This window comes from Schistocerca nitens, chromosome 4 (assembly GCF_023898315.1).
Source record: "Schistocerca nitens isolate TAMUIC-IGC-003100 chromosome 4, iqSchNite1.1, whole genome shotgun sequence".
NCBI lineage: Eukaryota > Metazoa > Arthropoda > Insecta > Orthoptera > Acrididae > Schistocerca > Schistocerca nitens.
Window position 1 is genome coordinate 186,735,225 of NC_064617.1, and position 20,077 is coordinate 186,755,301.

General features: G+C 40.7%; 1 protein-coding gene across 2 annotated transcripts in view; it reads left to right on the plus strand.

Moving 5' to 3' along the window:
• LOC126251330 (zinc finger homeobox protein 3) overlaps positions 1 to 3,752 on the plus strand; it is a 112,268-nt gene extending 108,516 nt beyond the window's left edge. For both annotated transcript variants that reach the window (XM_049951675.1, XM_049951674.1), the window contains one exon: positions 3,157 to 3,752. In XM_049951675.1, the coding sequence (XP_049807632.1) occupies positions 3,157 to 3,170 (14 nt within the window). In that variant the 3' untranslated portion in view covers positions 3,171 to 3,752. The remainder of the gene's footprint in view (positions 1 to 3,156) is intronic.
• The last annotated feature ends 16,325 nt before the right edge of the window (positions 3,753 to 20,077 follow it).

Sequence of the window (20,077 nt, forward strand, 5' to 3'; positions counted from 1 at the left end):
GTTACGTCTCTAGGAAATTGCCGTGAAATTGAATGCGAATCATCAAGAATATGAGCTTATTTCCTTAAATACTGGAAAAATATAAGGGTCTGCGCAAGAGCAAAAAGGAAGTTTCGCTTCAGTCAGCCTCCAGCAACAAGCAACTATCAGGGTAAACGACGAGTTCATTAAAATTCCAGAGGCCGCGTTACTTAGTCACGTTGGAGAGAAGGGTTAGGACGAAATTATGTGGTAAGAAGAGCTGGACGTAACGATCTAGTGACAAACCTGGTGGACTATGTTCTTATAGGTCGTGGTAATGTTGCAGCTAAAGTTCTTGCCTTCTGAACTCTAGTGAATGACCGCCTTGTTTCGAACCGCAGCAAATACACTTTGCTACGTGCTGGAATAACACATAGGACCGTCATTTTAGAAGTATAATTATTATGATATGCCAGTTATAAAGAGATCCCGAACATACACTTTCGGAATTATTTTAAATATTTATTTTCTGATTCTTGTTTTTAACCTATCCACAGCTCGTGGTCTAATGGTTAGCGTTGCTGCCTCTGGATCAGGGGGTCCTGGGTTCGATTCCCGGCCGGGTTGAGGATTTTCTCTGCCGGGGCGTGGGTGTTTATGTTGTCCTCATCATTTCATCATCATTCGTAACAGTAAATTGGACTGTGAAAAAAATTGGACTGTGTAAAAAGTGGGACTTTGTATGGGCGCTGATGACCGCGGAGTTGAGCGCACCATAAATCAATAACCATCATAGGTTTCAACCTGTTCACACTGTCACATTTTTAAAGTGTCGCACGCGAAAACGGGAGAGAATTTTGATTGTAAATTCCATTGGTAGATGAAGAAGCGGTATGGAGTTAATATCTTTATGAGTCCCCACTCAGCAGAAAAATGTTTCACGAAATATGACGCGGACCTAGTACTTCCGTCAGAAAGCTCGCATTGAAATGATTTTCTCCACTACCGCTTGTAACCCATAATTGATGTGCCATGATGATTTCTGAACGAGTGTTAAAACATTAAATTCAGATCCCGAAACGTGTCAAAAGCAAAACTGTGGGATAGGATCACATCTTTGCCAGTGGAATAAAGTATCGTTACTATTGCATATGACTCTAGCATTGCTACTGCAGCTAAACTGGTGCTGCAGACATGTTCGAAGTATGACATCGTTGTGGGAGACAGTGACAACATTGAATGAAACCATAACGATGCCAGCACAGCCTGCCTGCACCCAACAGTATGCCGGTTATCGAAAAGCAACCCAGTAATAAGGTTTTAATAGGATAGGCGGAAATCGAATTGAGCTAATTATTCGATATAACCATAGATCAGATATGCACGGTTACGAAGAAATGGCCATAAACCGGCAACCAATCAGCGATTAACGCGCTGTAGTCCGTACAGTAACAGAACGTGTCTGAGTATGTGGAGCCCCATGTCTAGGAATGTGCGCCAATCAGGTCCTCGACGATATCAACTTTATACCGATGTTGGAGGCAGGAGTTTCGAGTAATTTCTTTAAAAAAATGTGATTGGACGAAGTAAGAGTGTTTAACAATTGTTTACTCTTTCACTATTGGTTTTGATCAGACTTACTGATCTACTGTAGCTTTAGAATAAAACTTCATTCATCCTCCCTTTGGCAAAATTTAAAACACATAGCCTTTATGTTTTATTATTAATAACTTACACATGTCGGCTGTCTTACTGCGCCGGTGTTTCTGTACTGCAGCGTATTATTTTGACAAATTAATGGCATTGCGGTACTTGTAGCGTAGTTGATTTAATAGTCAAGCTTTATCCAGTAAGGATCACGGAAAATTAGCGTTTAACGCCAGCTGAAATGGTCACGAACTTGTTTAAATTAGTAATTGCGCTCTTCATCATAGCAGCCAGAACAGTTTAATTTAAATGCACACACACCCGCATGCTAGTCGCTGACTGGCTGTTGCTTTATTGTCTTACGGTCGTAGCCACCACATATGGGTATTCCGGAAATATTTCTCGGTTCGAAGTCTCCTGCGCTGCTGTGCCACTATCAGTTTCTTTTTCTCCATAATTTGAGCCAAGAATCAGACATTGGGAAATTACAGTTCGTGCCTGTCTTACATTCCCCTGATCATTCCGGAAATGCGCTAACTTTGTTTCTTTGTGAATGCGACGGCGATTTATTAATGCAGTCCCTGCATACCTGAGTTAGTTGAACAACAAACTGACTGTCCTCTGAGCAGCCCCAAGCTTGCCCACTCTCTCGCAGTTGTGCCTCTCCAAACCACCCCCCCCCCCCCCCCACACACAAAATCTCTCTCTCTCTCTCTCTCTCTCTCTCTCTCTCTCTCTCTCTGCCTCTGCATGCGTGCGATTGTTTTAACGTAATGGTTCGATTGTGACCCTAGAGTGTCGGCGACATTTACTTGGTTCCGTCAACCCGTCCGGGCGTATTTGGGCTGTATGTAAACCGGTACCGGCTTGCCAAAGGTGGATCGCGTTAACTAGGAGGGGCACGACGGCACACTCCGGCCTGCGCAGACTTCTCATGCAAATCCCGCACGGGTTCGGATGCTGTGTGCGAGGCAGCATCCCGACACAGAGCATATCCATAAGAATCTAGGAGAGCTCACGTGCTCCGGATCTGCATCTGAAGGGCAGCAAACGAGAGGCGGTACGCGCAGGTACTGTGTACGCCGCACGTTGGACGCGTGGCAGGCGCGTTGCCGTAGCACGAGTATGCAGATAGCCCGCGGACGCATGCTGTGACACGCGCGAAAACGCACCGCCCGGCTACCCTGTTTACATATGGGATCCTACCTGAATTAGGGCCGTGTCGCATGCAAACGAAGTGCACACACACACACACACACACACACACACACACACACACACACACAATATCAGCGATAAAGCTATCCTGTTACCCTACTCTCTTCCCTGGCACCACAGTCTGTATGAATAAATCACATCCTGTACCTACCATATTCTGTATGTATGTCCTTGCTGTTTGTGTACAATAGTGTGACCTACTTAATGATCTCAACATGTAAATAAGTAACTACAGTTAATTATTTTTATATATTATTTTTTTTAAATGTTGCCCCCTAATGTGAATGGAGAGGAATTGGCAATAAAACTGGTCCACTCATTTCGTTTCAGAGGAGTCTGTATAGCACCAACGGTCTCTCGTTCGAAACCAGGCAACAGACTGGCGCTGCCGGCCAATGGACACTGTTAGTACCAGAGACACCGAATTTTCCCCTGTTGTGCATCCCACTCTTCTGTGCGTTTTTCGCCTGTCTACCGCCGCTACTTATCTTTCTGTTTGTTACGCAAGTTTGTTTTTGCTTCATTTTTGTATAATTTAGACATTTTGTATTTTATTTGCTCTACGTTATAGTCACGAAGTATTTATGATTTAATTTATGAACACTAAAAAAGTGCGTAGTCACCATAAACGGAAACAAGTGCCTTCATTGTTATATAGTTAAACTAGAGAGTATCTGGCCCCAGAGTGCCTTGTATAGAAATGTGTATTATTTAATAGAAAAAAAACTCGAGTACCTCGCATACTTATGTTATTTAAGAAAAGAAAGAGTAGTTCTGAAAGAAAAGCTATTTGCGTCGTATTATTTCTTTTTAAATCTCTTTCTCATGTCAATACGTCTTGCTTTTTGATCTGTGTATAGTAGAGTATTTGCTTTCAGCCTTAGAAACATAAGCAACTAAGTTGTTACATACAGATCTTTCGTATTTATTAAGTTGTATTATGTTTTATGTTCATATATTATTCTCATTGTTTATTATGATTTATTTAATAAAATATTTGCTTTTTGTAGTAATATAAAAATGATTTTTTTTCCTTTATCCTTGGTTGCACATTGATAAATGCTTTTTCATATCTCCTCTTCCTTCTATTACACTCTTGTGCGAATGTTTTGTGTTACTTCATTTGAATCACTCACTGAATCGACTTCAGAATGAGAAGCGTTGTATTGCTTTGTAGATCATTAAATGCCTTCATTCCCAATACGCTTTACTGTTTTCACACGTATGATTAGTGTATATTTGAAATCATGCATCGAAGGCGCTGTAGTTACGTTTGCTGGGTCTCTTACTCCCTTTGCTTCCAATTGTTGTTTTTAGAGCAAGCCGAAAGTCATTTTGCTGGAACATATTATCCTCATCCAATCCTTAACAAGAGTTCTGCCAACATTTGTGTCGCAAATGGAACAGCGGCTGTTGCATAACTAGGGAAACGTTTGTTGGAAATCATGTCACAGTACGACTCTCGCATGCAATCTCTATTTATGACTGAGACACATCATTAAGAATGTAAGATCACATAAGACATTTTTGTCTCCAAAATCGTCCGTACCCTGAATTGACCTAAGATGCTGGAATTGGGCGATAATTAAGTGATCTTACACGCTGTTATTAAACGCCACTAGCAGTATGACTTACCAGTACCTTCCTTGATCCTTCAAATAGCTGTTTTTCACCTACCCAGCTCCTCTTCCTCCTGCACATACGTACACACACACACACACACACACACACACACACACACACACACACACACACACAATTTTTTTGGGGGGGGGGGGAAGAGGGAGGGAGAGAGATCTATGCACTTTGTTTGGACTCTGTACATTACCATGAGCATTCTATGTGCCGTTTCATTGTAAAAGACGTTCAATTTTACCGAACTCAGATTGTTTGTAATTATTATTGTACTCTGTGTCTGCAACGATGTAACCATGAAGAATTTGAACTGCACAAACTAAGGCACCATAAAAATTTGCGACTTACCTCAAGTCGCGAAACGCTGGCACGCTATTATTTACATTCTTCTACACTATATATAGTTCCTGTTTACTATTTCAGGAATATTAAGCTATAAAGCGACCAGCTTCTAGCTGGTAATATTTGTTTTTAATTCTTCGGATTCCCGTGTGAGGCAAGAGCTCAAAGGAAGAAATCACAGTTTACAGACGTTTACTAAGGTATTTCTACATGCGTTACATAATGACATAACTGAATCTGAAGCTATAATGACCGTTTCCCTAGGCTGCATAGACAAATAATAACATTTTAACCTGAGTGCACATGTGAGACTAGGAAATGTATTCCACGCCTCAGTTGGAACCATTACATCACGAATGTAACTTTCGCTTATTTTTAAAAGTCGTTGTATCAGAAAGAAATTCAAGACAGTTGTTTATCTAACGTAAGAGAGTTCTTCCTGCGATAGTGTACTAAAAACCAAATTTTACTTTCACAAAGCTTTGTGCAGTGTCTTACTGGCACAGTTGTGTCATTGTTTTCCCAAGCAGCAGAGGTAAAAGAAATGAATACAAGCAATAATAACTATTGTTTCAAATATTTACCTTCCATACAGTGGTTCCATCACAGTAAAGTTAGGGTTTTGGACTTCTCCATCATTCGGCCGATAGATAGGGAGCTAAGTTGTGTATGAAGTACTACTCTGTTTCGAATTCCGAAAGATATCTAAATCAAATAATTTAAAAGCAACTCGGGAAACATGATGGAATTGATAAGCATATTTTTAAAAACTCTGATAATTCATAGAATCCTGACACGATACGAATTGTTTCATGGTCAGCACTTAGATTTTCAACTTAGTGTGGGCGTAGTGATTTTTGTGCATCTTTCTTGCGCATTCCCCTGATTTAGGGAGCAGTGATAACATACTGGTTTTCCTATGTAATAATAATTTTTGAGTATGTTGAAGCGAACGAAAGAATTCTGGTGGGTATACTTCTGTTTTCTAGTAATTACTGAGCATACTTTTTGTTGCACATTGTGGACCTATATACTAGCATAATATCTAATAACAGTGAAAAAACTGAAATGCGTTGCTAATTCTTTATAATTGCTTGACTTTATAATAATAGTAATACAATATTCCTTTGATATCGAAATCATTAGGGACGATAACATCCATATGATTTCATTCAGAACGTACATGATGCTCTATAGAAAAATTACCATATCATTTTCATATTCAATTTTTCCCACTCTTGCTAGAACTTAAAAAAACGGCAGTGCAGCTTCGAAGTTCTCAAAAGCCGTATCCTCTCAAGACATAACAGACCATTTTGTGACCTACTGTCAGCGTATGCGTTTCACTTTTTTATGACGAAACATAATCTGTATTCTTATAATGCAGCTGAAATTTTAGTTGTCGATAGGCTCACAGGCTGGTGCTAGCCTTTCAAGCCGACATAACTTGTGCAGAGAGCATGTGTCAGATTTCTCTGATGCATCTTTTACAAATGGTACAAATGGCTCTGAGCACTATGGGACTCAACTGCTGAGGTCATTAGTCCCCTAGAACTTAGAACTAGTTAAACCTAACTAACCTAAGGACATCACAAACATCCATGCCCGAGGCAGGATTCGAACCTGCGACCGTACCGGTCTTGCGGTTCCAGACTGCAGCGCCTTTAACCGCACGGCCACTTCGGCCGGCGCATCTTTTACAGTTCCATGCTTGTTCCTGCTTTCAAATGGGCAAGGACATGTCTGTAATGGTATGGGTACAATAGTCTCTCATCATTCATCTACCCACATTTACAACTGGCATATGACATATACTGCACACTGACACAGATTATCAGATATATTCAGAAAACAGGGCTCTCTCTTCTTCACAGGAGAGCTTCTGTGAAGTCTGGAAGGTAGGAGATTAGGTACTAGCGGAAGTAAAGCTGTGAGAAAGGGTCGTGAGTCGTGCTCGGGTACCTCAGTTGATAGAGTTCTTGCCAACGAAAGGTCGCGAGTTCGAGGCTCGGTCCGGCACACAGTTTTCATGTGTCTGGAAGTTTCAAGGTTCTCTCTCCTTTCCTATTTTTGCCAACCTCTCGCTTACAACCATATAAAAATACATCAGCAATCCCAAATCATGAAAGGCAAAGATTGTGTGCAAAAGAAACGTGACTATTTTTGACAGTGAAAGAAAGTACATTGTGCCTCGATGCTCTTGTCTATTTTACTTAACGCCTCTGGGCAAAATGCCGCCTCATTACAAAATATTTTATATTAAGTTGTAATGTAACTAAGTGTCAACATAAAATAATAAAATTTTTTGATAGGATGCGATAGATAGACCAAGCTATGTAATTTGGAAAAAGAGCTGTTACTTGTAGACAAGTAAGTATCGTGACCCCACAAATGCAGGTGATGGTGGCAGTAAAAGCAACCAATCGCGATTTATTCTCTTGATATATTTTTGTACGTATTTAGCCGAGTTGCGCCACGAGTTTCTTTTTTCCTCAGGTAGTTATCCCATCAACCCATCTAATCTTCAGTATTTTTCTGTAGCACCAGGTTTCAAAAGATCCTTTTCTGCTTTCGTGTAAACTGTTAATCGCCCACGATGCACTTAATTGCAAGGCTACACTAAAAACTAATAGCTTCAGGAAAGACTTCCTAACATTCAAATTTATATTCGAGGTTAACAAAATTTCCCTTTTCTTTTAAGACGCGCGTTGCTTGCTATTTCTAGTCTCCACTTTGAATCCCTCGTACCTGAGCTGTACTCATTGATTTTTCTGCCCAAATAGGAAAAGCACTCACTTATTACATTAGTGTCTCATTTGTTCATCTAGTTCTCTTAGTCTCACCTAATTTAATTCGACTACATTGCATTACCCTTTCTTTATTTTTGTTGGTATAACGTGTTTTCACGAGAACATAAGGTGCATTGAGGTTATTTTCAAAGTAATTTACCTTTTCTGACAGAACTACAATAGCTTCAGCAAAAATGAAAGTATTCATTTCTTGACTATAAAGTTTATACCACGTCACACGTGTGGTAGGAATGAACATATCCTCAACGATCCTGCTGTATGGGCTGTAAACGATCACTGTTCACAACGTATCACAGTGGTGTAGTGATGTCAAGTCGTCTACTCCATCGGGAAACTACCTCAAATTGCTCTACAAAAACCACCGAAGTTACAGCGCATGGACTTTGCGCGATGTCTTAGGTATTTTCTCGCCCTCTTCGCGCAGACTAGAGAAAAAGTGAATTGGACCTTTTTGTAGGAAGTTTAATTTAGTTTAATTTTGTGCTGGGATACGTTTTCGCTGTAAGCCACAGCTTCCAACTTAGTCAAGAAAAACGTAAAAAAAGTGACCCTAAAACGCACCCGCGCCCTCACGCTCTCCCTGCAACAGTCAGGATTTTTAGAATGTAGTTCAGGGCAGTCCGAAGTACTACGGTAAAAAAATTTCCGACTACACGAATTATTTCCTCGACGTATTTTTTGTCTTTGTTGACTGGGCTATTACGTAACGGGCTTACTCATGCATTTAAAAGTCGTAAAATTAACGTTTGTATAAATCTTGCCTCGCAATTTTATGAATTTTAACTGCATGAAAATAGCAATTAAATAGATTTGTTTGCCTGGTTTTCTTAGTACAAATTACTGTGCCTGTACGACTTAAGTTCTGATCGAATTGTGAACCCAATTCGTTTTTACGGAATATTTACGAAAGTCTGTTTTCTTTCATTCACTTCAGTTTCTTTCATTACTGTCGCACGAAAGTTGAAATTAATAATGTTAATGAAATAGCTAATCAAGCTGTTGGCCTAACAGTCCAGTCAGTGGAGACCAAAACGGGTCAATTACGGGAAATAATTCGTGTCGTCTTAAGTATTTGTACAGTAGTAGGAGGTAGTGCCATGATCAATATACTAAAAGTCCTGACCGGTAGAGAGTTTTCTTAGATAACAAGTAAACTGCAACCTCTAGCGACAATTTATCTCAAAACAGAATTAAAGTACATTAAATTTCGTACAAAAAAGGTTTCCTATTCATTATTTCTGGAGCACTAATGGTTTGCGCGGAAAGAGAGGGAGAGGGAGGGAGGGAGAGAGAGAGAGAGAGAGAGAGAGAGAGAGAGAGAGAGAAGAGAATATTAAAAATCTCGCTCCACCCGTATGGGCTGAAGCTTAGGTTTTGTACGCAAGTTTGAGGCAGCTTCTCTGCTTGATTGTCCTATATCAGTTCACTGTGTCGACATCCTTTAGACCAATATGGTACTTAGTGAACAGGGAACGTTTTACATCCTGTAGAACTTGAGAAACATTATGGAATATTGATAGTAACTGAAAAGTAAAAACTGGTAAAGCCAATAAATAAAAATTATGTGACTATTGACTGATAGAAACTTTATAGTTAAAATAGCTATATCTACATCCATACTCAGCAAGCCACCTGACGGTGTGTGGCGGAGGGTACTTCCTTCTATTCCAGTCTCGTATTGTTCGTGGAAAGAAAGATTGTCGGTATGCCTACTCTCTCTGATTTTATCCTCATGGTCTCTTCGCTAGATATACGTAGGAGGAAGCAATATACTGCAAGACTCCCCGTAGAAGGTATGTTCTCGAAACTTTAACAAAAGCCCGTACCGAGCTACTGAGCGTCTCTCCTGCAGAGTCTTCTACTGGAGTTTATCATCTCCGTAACGCTTTCGCGATTACTAAATAATCCTGTAACGAAGCGCTCTGCTCTCCGTTGGATCTTCTAATCTCTTCTATCAACCCTATCTGGTACGGATCCCACACTGCTGAGCAGTATTCAAGCAGTGGGCGAACAAGTGTACTGTAACCTACTTCCTTTGTTTTCGGATTGCATTTCCTTAGGATTGTTCCAATGAATCTCAGTCTGGCGTCCGCTTTACCGACGATCAACTTAAATGAGTTGAAAGATGTTGTCCACCATTAGCATGGGAAACTGAACCAATTTTTTATTTATTCTTCCTGAACTTTTAATTTTCTTTCCAATTACCTGCTGGGTTTCTTTTACTGCTCTCTTACTGTACAGGCTGAATAACATCGGAGTGAGATTTAACCCTGCCGCACTCCCTTTTCAACTAGTACATTCCTTTCATCTTCTCCCGCAAAGATATCGTGACGCATACTCCAACGTTTATATAGAAGGGAATTGTTGCTCGGAAGCGACCTTGTACGACATGCTGCAGTTAGCAGAGCGACGATGGGAAAAGTTGTATTGGGTGTAGGGCGTGCGGGACGCGCACCTGGAGACTTGAACAGCGTCGGCTTCGCGGGTGTCGCCGCCTCCCGGCGGGGCGTCGCGGCGCCAGCTTTAATTTATTTGTGCTCATCTCGCCACCCCTGCAGCGGCGGCGCCCTGGAAATAAGAAATAAAACATGGAAGACAACACATGGGTGTTGCTAGGATTCATCTCGCAGCCGGTCTTCGCCCCCGTTCTATCCCTTGCCGCCATCGCCGGCGTCCCCCTCAGCGGACATAACAATACTAAAAAAAATCCTACCCTCCTTAACTGAAGCCTATCATCCCCCCTCCCCTTCCCGAGCTAGTCATGGCCGTTCGCCCTCCAAAAAATGGGAACTTTATGGAAATGTTTCCTTGTGTAATCTTGGGGCTTGCGGCCCGCGGCGGGAGTAGCGGGGTGAGGGGGGAAGGGAATTGCTTACTCCGGGATACACGAGGGAGGAAACGAAAAAAAAAGTTACTAATGCTGGAACTAATGAAAGCTTGTCCCCATCGCTGCAGTCTGCCCGCTCTCGGGTCATTCGGCCATCGCTAAGCTGACGCACCTCGCTAACTTCGTTACTGCCCTCCAAGTCCACACAAGGAGAGCTGCCATCTTGCTGGAATTTTCATATCCACTCAGCCCTTCACGAAAAACTGGCACACGATTTTACATTTTCCTATGACCTTACAAAATAGTGTGTTTCGGTTAAGGTAGTTCTCAGTTAACAAAAAGTTATATTGCGACCCAATATAAGTAAGATACTTTGTCATGAAGCGGCAGTTTACCCAGAGGCGTCAAATGAAATAAGACACTAACCCCGAGACAAAATGTAATTTGTTTTATTGACAAAAATAATCTTATTTTTCTTCTGTACAAAATCATTGCCTTCGGTGATTTGGTATTGTTTATGGCTTTTTATATGGTTGTGGGCGAGCGGTTGACAAAATTATCGAATGGGAGAGGTCTTAAACATCCCGGCAGATTAAAACTGTTTGCCGGACTGAGACTCTATCTCAGGACCTTTACTTTCACGGGCAAGTGCTCTGCCGACTCTGCTACCCAAGCACTACTCAAAACCCGTCGTCACAGCTTTACTTCCGCAAGTACCTAATCTCTTACCTTCCAAACTTCACGGAAGCTCTCCTGCGTAAGGGAGAAATCTTGCTTTCTGGAATATATCTGCTACTTTGTGTCAGTGTGCAATATATGACGTATGCCAGATTTAGATATGATCAGAGACTACAGCACCCATCACAGAAATGTCGTTGTCCTTTCTAAAGCAAGGACTGGCTTGAAACTGTAGAAGCAGCATCAGAAAAATCTGACACGTACGCTGCGAAATAATTGATGTCAGCCTGAAAGGCTAGCAAGAGGCTGTGAGCGTTTGGGCGAGTAAAACTTCAGCTGAACTATAAGACTACAGGTTATGTTTTCGCATAAAAAAGTGAAAGCCATAGGTTGACAGTCACAAACTGATTAATTATGTCATCACAGAACATGTGTTTTGGGGAAGACTGGGTACTGCACTGCCGTTTAATTTCTAGCAAGAGTGTATGACTTTGATTTGAAAGATATATTGTGATACTGCTATTATTTAGTAGAGGAATTATACAATATTAGAAACGCATTTCATGTTATTCACTTTGATCAGAGATTTTTCACTTTAAGTTTACAACTAAACCATTGCTTTCTGCAAATCTTTATCGTACTCACTTGGGAGGGTCAAATAATATAAAGCTTTATACGCAATTGGGCTATTTCTCACAGTCATTAATACACTTAAACCACAGAGAAGAGTTGAAGGAAACTTTTAACTTGGATAACCTACAAAGACGGAGCACCAAGCATTCAAGATTTTTCTGCTGTGTTTCCACGAAGAAGCATGCAACTAAAATTATGCTATACTTCGCCCTCTGCCTCAGTAATCGTTAGCTTTTGGACAACCAGCTAAAAAACGAAGAGGGTTGCTGCAAATAAAAGACCAGTCATCGCGAGTTATCTCTCTTCAGTTGTAACAAAATACCACCGATAAAAAAAATGGTTCAAATGGCTCTGAGCACTATGGGACTCAACTGCTGAGGTCATAAGTCCCCTAGAACTTAGAACTACTTAAACCTAACTAACCTAAGGACAACACACACATCCATGCCCGAGGCAGGATTCGAACCTGCGACCGTAGCGGTCGCGCGGTTCCAGACTGTAGCGCCAGAACCGCTCGGCCACCAGCGGCCGGCTACCATCGATAATTTTCGCCATTAATATCCGTTGTCTAAATTCAATCTATGGCAAAACAGGCAGACGGGCAACACGTAGTGCAGGAAATGGAGGAACTGGGAGCCAATGACCCACGATGGACGAAGCAAGTACGATATAAGAAGCGCACTAACGCAGGAAGCAGAGGACATTCTCGCTAAAAGAAATCTGCTGGTATCAAACTTAGGTTTTCATTTTAAAGGAATTTTTGGAGAGTGTTCAGAAGTGAATCGTGGAATATGGAAAAACGCTGCTGCAGATGCATGTTGAAAATAAAAGTGGCCTGGTAAGCTAAAAAATGAAGATGTTATCCGCAGAATCGTTAGGAGAGTAACGATAATTTGCATGTGGAACACTGTCTAGTAGAAATAGAAAGTTAGGATCTGTGTTACGATAGCAGGGAATGACTTCCATGATATTCAGGGACGCCGTAGAGATGAAGAAAAGTATAGACGGAGATAGGAATACATCCAACAATAAGGAAAGAGTGATAGGAGAGTCAGTCGAGCCATGTCTGTCAGACAAGTCAGAAGACTGATCCAAGAGGCGGAGAGGGGGAGGGGAGAAACATCTCTGCGCAACCAGCATAAACTTATTAATGGCGTGATGTGGAAGATATTGTTGTGATAAATATTTTTCTGATGTAGAAGAAACTGATATTACGAACACGGTCTAAAATTCTTCGAATCTGCTCCACTTGTAACATGACAAAATTTAATCTACGTATGTAAATTCGAAAGCATTATCCCTACGTACAGCCAGGTCATTCCTAATCTTTCCCCACCGATAAACACTGCTAGTCTTGTTAAAATAGTAATAAAATTCGATCCGGCTTGTCTGGTGGGCGTTACACCAAGGCATCGTAGTATTTACTGTTTTTTAAGTTAAGGAAAATACCTTAAGATGTCGTTTGCCAAGCGGTAGTCTCAGTACCACCCAAACGTAACTGGAATCGAAAACATTTATCAGCAGCCCTATAGTACCCTCATACTAATATAATTTGCTAATGTAATTCAGACAGTTGGTCACATGCACAAAATGTGTAGTTTTAAGTTCATTAATGGTGAGTTTTGTTATGTTAATGCCATATTTCTCGGCTGATGAGCTTACTTGCTACGTTTGTCCTCCTCTGGTACAACAATGACAAGCATCGTCAAATTTTTAGAGTCGACGACGAATGAAATGCCTTGAAATTTCGTGGGTAGCCAGTGGGATGTTATATTTCACCCCAGCATTCCTGATCGATGACTTTTGGTGCTGCCTGGGGTAGAATGACGGACCTCGTAACAATTTTCCACAGGCAGACTTGAAGATTTGTCGTACGATACTCTGGGTGAAACCATATCATTCCCATGAAGAATATGCCCTTCTGCCTCAGGCAAGTTGAGGCATTGGAAGCAATTTAGAGACGGCCTTGTGATTCGTCCTTTATCAGTTGATGTATTTCGGAAAGTGTTTTTCTTAATATGTATATTTTGTTGCTACTGTTCAAAACAGTCAATGTTTCCCTATTCCTCCCACGTGTCCGTCTTTTTTTATATAATTATCAAGATGAAACTTCCTGGCAGATTAAAACTGTGTGCCGGGCCGAGACTCGAACTCGGGACCTTTGCCTTTCGCGGGCAAGTGCTGTACCAACTGAGCTACCCAAGCACGACTCACGCACCGTCCTCACAGCTTTACTTCTGCCAGAACCTCGTCTCCTACCTTCCAAACTTTACAGAAGCTCTCCTGCGAACCTTGGGTAGCTCAGTTGGTAGAGCACTTGCCCGCGAAAGGCAAAGGTACCGAGTTCGTGTCTCGGCCCGGCACACAGTTTTAATCTGCCAGATAGTTTAATATCAGCGCACACTCCGCTGCAGAGTGAAAATCTCATTCTGGAATTTTCAAGATGTTTGCAACTGCTTAACTGTTCACAATACGATGAAATCTTTCGGATTCGACTGATAGCTTTTACGTCTTCGGTAATCGTTCTAGAAGAAACGCTACATCTACTGTTAGACCCTTTTACGCCATGTAGTAAATACGTGTAGTTCATGAGCGTAGACGCCAAAAAGTAAGAGAGCAGTTTTATAACATCTATTACTAACAAGCCGAGAAGTAGACAACCAATATGGAGTCCCACAAGAAGACAAGTGTAGTCCTCGTACTGTCTCTTTTGAGACTAAATGCTTCAGTATTCAACTGTCTCCTCAGATAATTTTCCTGCAAACGATAGTCTGTGGTTAGCATCTCCTGTTCGTTGTTTTGAGTCTTCTCTCAGATGCAGGAGCAAAAAATTTGTTTCTTAGGATTTAGTATTTTCACGAGTTCGTTCCGGCTGAAAGTCATACTTTCCATTCGAAAACAGGTCATTAAGAGGTGGTAGGATATTGCGTCGCAGTGTCATTAGGTAGATGGCCGCCATCATAATCGATTAAAAGAAAGACAGCGTTGCTTGTTCTCTGGAAGCAGCGCACACCGCAGCCTCAACGGCCCAGCTTGAGATGAAGCCGTATTGCGCGTATGGAACAGTGCCGATCACGACACTTCAGACCTCAGAACAGACACTTTCAAATGAATTAAACACATCTAAAGCAGAGAAACAAAATAAGTAGAAAACTATGGGAACAGTTTAGAAACAAAGATATTTATCAAAACAGAACTTAACTTGCAAGGAAACCAGAACTTGTCGACAGTCTGAATCAAAAGATGAAAAACTACTGTCGTACGAAAACGTTGTGCGACCTATAAATATGCTGGCTTTTAGAAAAGTTGGCGATGCAACAATAAACTGTTCTCCAAGCAATTTCTGGTACATTTTCGGTAACCGAAGAGAGAATACGTGCGAGGGAGCAGTGATAATATTAAAGGTAATTTCTGAGAACCCTGATTGGCAGGCAGGAAATATCGTACAGTTCACAAACAACGTACAGTTCCACCAGAATATTATTTATCAGTTAATAGACATATTCGAGATTTAACGCATTATCAAAGAGTCAGAGCTGTAAATGCGCAGAATTAACAGTACAGAGTATTTACATACACATTTCTGAACTGTTCTACAGAAGTAAACTAAAATTAAGTGAAGTCATATTGTACGTAAGGCATAGTGTCGGTTATCACACTCGGGTGACACTGTTAACTAAATGATTTATCTCGAAGGTGTGAGGAATCTAGTTAAATTTGCCAGTGGAGTTTGTTGTTAATCACCAGAATCCTTACTTCAGTAAGACAAAATTGTTTCGCCTTTTTACCCTGACTGCCGATTAGTCCTGGTTTCCTCGCAGATTACTTTGTGGTTTTGTAAATACTTTAATTCTAACCCATTCCTACCGTTTTATACCATTTTTTTCTGTGCTGAAGACATTTTTGCTGCCGTAAAAAGGTACAAATTTGTGCTGTGATCTGAACAGTTACTCTCGAAATTTTTAAAATCTAATCTTTAATCACCCGTCAGTCAGTGTTCTTTGCGTGCTTCCATTTGATTGCAAATATGTCACGTTTACATGAGCTTCTGTCTATGCATAGTGTATTTTTTGACAATTTTCCATTGATTTTGTTGGACAAACAGAGAAAATGATTGTTACAAATTCTCTATTAATTAAACTCCGCAAACCCTCGAGCGGTTGGATGTTTTTGGGAATAAAATTGCAATTTTCTGTTGGGGAATAGTGCAGCACTTACAAAAATATAAAAGCGGCGGTATAAATGATTTCTGTGTTACGGATTCCCTAAAACTTCTTTTAAAATTATACTGAAATAATATCAGTAAAAATTATCTTGCCTATAATCCACCAACATAATCGAGACAACTTGGTAAACTTTTCAGTACGTAAAGCATTTTCACAATTTTTTGTCTAAGAATATGCAGATTGCATCCACAGTTTCTGCGTAATCACTGTGAAAATCAAGCAGTCCATAAAAATAACTAAAATGTTCTCTAACGATTGCTTGCGGGCATCATTACGTGCCAGCCAGTGTGCGAGTGATTTTTCATGATCGCTCACTGTATTTATTTAAATTTTCGTTCTCATAGAAAGAGAAGTTTTTCATTAGCGTTATAATATGCTCATCATATTATTGTATGGGGGCAATCTATGTTGCTGGCGGTGATGCAATGAAAACAATAAAATTAATAAAGAAAAGTATCTAACTCCTTACCATAGTCAGAAGCGATTACCGTTTGCATTTTACTAAAGTGTTCCTGCTAACTGTATGTGGTAGAAATACGCTGAACAATCTGCGAAAAATATATTTGACACTTTCGAAATCTGTAGTTACTTACATACGGTAGAGGTCAATATAAACTTCATGATTGAGGGTACTTAATGCCTACCTCCAAATAGTCTCTAAGCACTAATCTTAGCGTTCACACACTTAATACAACGTAGACCTAGATGCTGTCGGCCGTTTCAGTTTCCTCTGAACAGCGTCCATGAGAATAATGTCTACTTACTCTCATCGGTTCCCGTTGAAGTTCCCTAGATTAAATCGACCATTTACAATCATCGTAGTAATACATCTGTAAATTCTTCCCTCGTGACAATTTGATTAGGATCGTAACAGTCTGAGAAGTACACGTACTCGAGAATGCGAGACCCAAGTACTGTGTGCACGTAGATGCGCGACAGTTTCCCCGAATTCCACCCCCCCCCCTTCCCTCCCTCCAACAGATTTAAGCCTTCTATTCGCCGTCCGTGGAACTGATTTTAGCGAGTGAGATGGTGCAAATTGTTAGCATAGCTGGCTCGCATTCGGGGAGCAGCTTAATTCCAGTCACTCTCTGGCCATTTCTGTGATTCTGCAAAATCCTTTAAGGCAAGTCCCGGGATGCTTTCTTTGAAAAGGACACAGACAATTTCCTTTCCTATTGTAGTCCATTCTGAGCGTGTGCGCCGTCTCTAACAAGCTCACGCCATACGAGACGTTGAACCCTAATCTCCAATTCTTTTTCTTACAACTAATTTTACATGTCCGTTCCACTTAATAGTGCCCAGTAATGTTACCCCTAGATACGCAACCCATATTATTGAATCGAGAGGCTTAGCAGTAATTCTGTAATTGCATACTACGATTTTTATCTTTTTTTATGCTTACCTTGTTATTTCCACATTAGAGCGAGGTAACATTCACTTCAACATCTGGAATTTTTATCTGAGTCATTCTGAATTTCCAGACAGTTACCGATCGATGAGGCTTCACTCTAGACGAAACAAATATCGGCGAATAAACTGGAATTTATTTTCTTGTATTATCTTGTGTTGTTTATTCTCACTCTTTCAGTTAAATTGTATGTACTAAGGTGATGTGCAGATTCATTTTTTTTTTTTGGGAGAATACGTTAACTATTCACGATGAGTATACTGCAGCACAGTGGCACAATTGCAATATAAGATTCTTAAATTTAACTCTTAATTATTAATGCTTGTACTTTGAAATCAACAGTAATACATAAAAAAAGCAAAGATCACCGACTATGAATTCTGCATTTTCGGTGTTTTCTTATTGTTTCAATGAGCTATTTATTTTTGGTTTTCTGTGTTTCTAATGAATATGAAGTTATTGATTTTCATTATAAAATTACTGAGGTTTTACGGGTTGCAGTTTTATGCGCATTGTGTGGGAGAGCAGTGTTCTCTGTTTGTTATTATTTCGTCGTATACGTGGTTGTTAGTATGTCTGACTTTTCTAGAACGATCTGGAAAGTTTCACCAACGCGCAGTAGGATGGTGTATGTATGAGTGCTCGCGATTTACGTATCAGCGTCCGGTTCAGTTTCTAGTACAGTTCAAGTCTGAGTAGTATGTCATCGTAATGCATAAAATGGAGCCGGCCGCAGTGGTCTAGCGGTTCTAGGCGCTCAGTCCGGAACCGCGCGACGGCTACGGTCGCAGGTTCGAATCCTGCCTCGGGCATGGATGTGTGTGATGTCCTTAGGTTAGTTAGGTTTAAGTAGTTCTAAGTTCTAGGAGACTGATGACCACAGATGTTAAGTCCCATAGTGCTCAGAGCCATAAAATGGACTTGTCCCAGAATTCGCAGTAGTTGGATATTTAAAGCTTTTTGTAACCATAGATCCTGAATCAAATATTGTCAAATCAACATTTAGCCACTGGAGATGTTCTTTGAGAAGAAGTCGTCATTAGAACATGATCTGGCAAGTTTATCCAAGTTGCACAGTGTTTGAGCAGGTGAATAAATGCGCAACTCCTAAATTCGACGGTTAGAGACAGGATTTTATTGTTAATGTTAAAGAATTTTTAAACAATTTTTGCTAAAGAATTCTTATGATCTCATGAGATTCACAGTGACTCAAGACTCTTCAAACCGCTTTATTTGCTTTAATAGCCTTTTGTTGGGAACGCAACTGGTTTCTCCCCGTTACAGGTACATTGTGGTGGTGTTGTACCACAAGTTCGTACTGGTAAACATTCATCCCTGGTGTGCGACCATGAAAAGCCTTGAGAATCGCATGATTGTTTGAGGGCTAATCATTGCATCACCTGAAGATGTGCATGTAACAGTGCGAAACCGGTAGTGTTCCCAATGAAAAGAGTACATAACAGCTAAATCGGCTGGAGGAGTCTTGATACACTGTGAATCCCATCAATTCATAAGAACTTTTCTAGAAAAAAATCGTTCTTAAACATTAAAAAAGTACGTTTTTAGCTGTGGCTGCCCCAGGTACAAAACAGTACAGAGAATTTTAATTTTATATGAGAATAAAGGGTTTCTCGGCGAATCTAGATGATAATACTTTTCAGGTTGATAGCCGCGTCAATGCGTCGTTCACCGGAGAACGACGCATTGACTTCGCTGTCAACCCGAGAAGATTTTATCATAGAATTTTAATTCTCACAGAGACAAAATAGAATTTTTTTCAGTTACATGTCAGGAGTCATCGGTAAAGTGAAGATAGTCTGGTCCATATTGTTTGGCATTTCTAGCGGCATGCTACAAGAATTTAGAAATGCAAAGCAATAACTTTATATCCATTAGGTACATAGAGAACCAAAAATAAACAGTGAATTGGAACAACAAGAAAATTCCGCAAGGTGCAGAATTGATACTTCCAGCAGTTTTTACACTACGATTAATTCTGACGTACAAGCATTAATGGTTCAAATGGCTCTGAGCACTATGAGACTCAACATCTGAGGTCATCAGTCCCCTAGAACATAGAACTACGTAAACCTAACTAACCTAAGGACATCACACACATCCATGCCCGAGGCAGGATTCGAACCTGCGACCGTAGCAGTCCCACGGTTCCGGACTGAAGTGTCTATAACCGCACGGCCACCTCGGCCGGCAAAGAATAATGTGGTATAATAATTTTCACACAGCCAATTTACAGTTCTGTTTTCAAATTTACCTATGTATATTGCAAGTTGTTTTATATGTAGTAAAAAGCAAAAATGACTTACTTCGCATAGATAAGAGTACGTGGTTGGTTTCCACAATGCTCGTGTTTGATTTATGTCAGCCCTGTTGACTGCGACTGCGCACTGCTTTCATCTTTCTTCATTGCGTGGAAATGCTAACATGCGAAATCCACCTTCGCCTCTATTGGAACAACCAAATGAATGCAGCACAACCTGGCATCGTTTACGAACGTCTGCAGAACGAATTACAGATGTCAAACCAATACTGTACAATTACTAACGTGTTTACTTCAAACATGTAGGCCTACCGACTTCATCACAAAACGCTTAAGTTCGCAAACGCTAATTACGTACTAAAAACGATACACGACTAAATCGAACATGCATGCGCAACGCATAACAAGTCT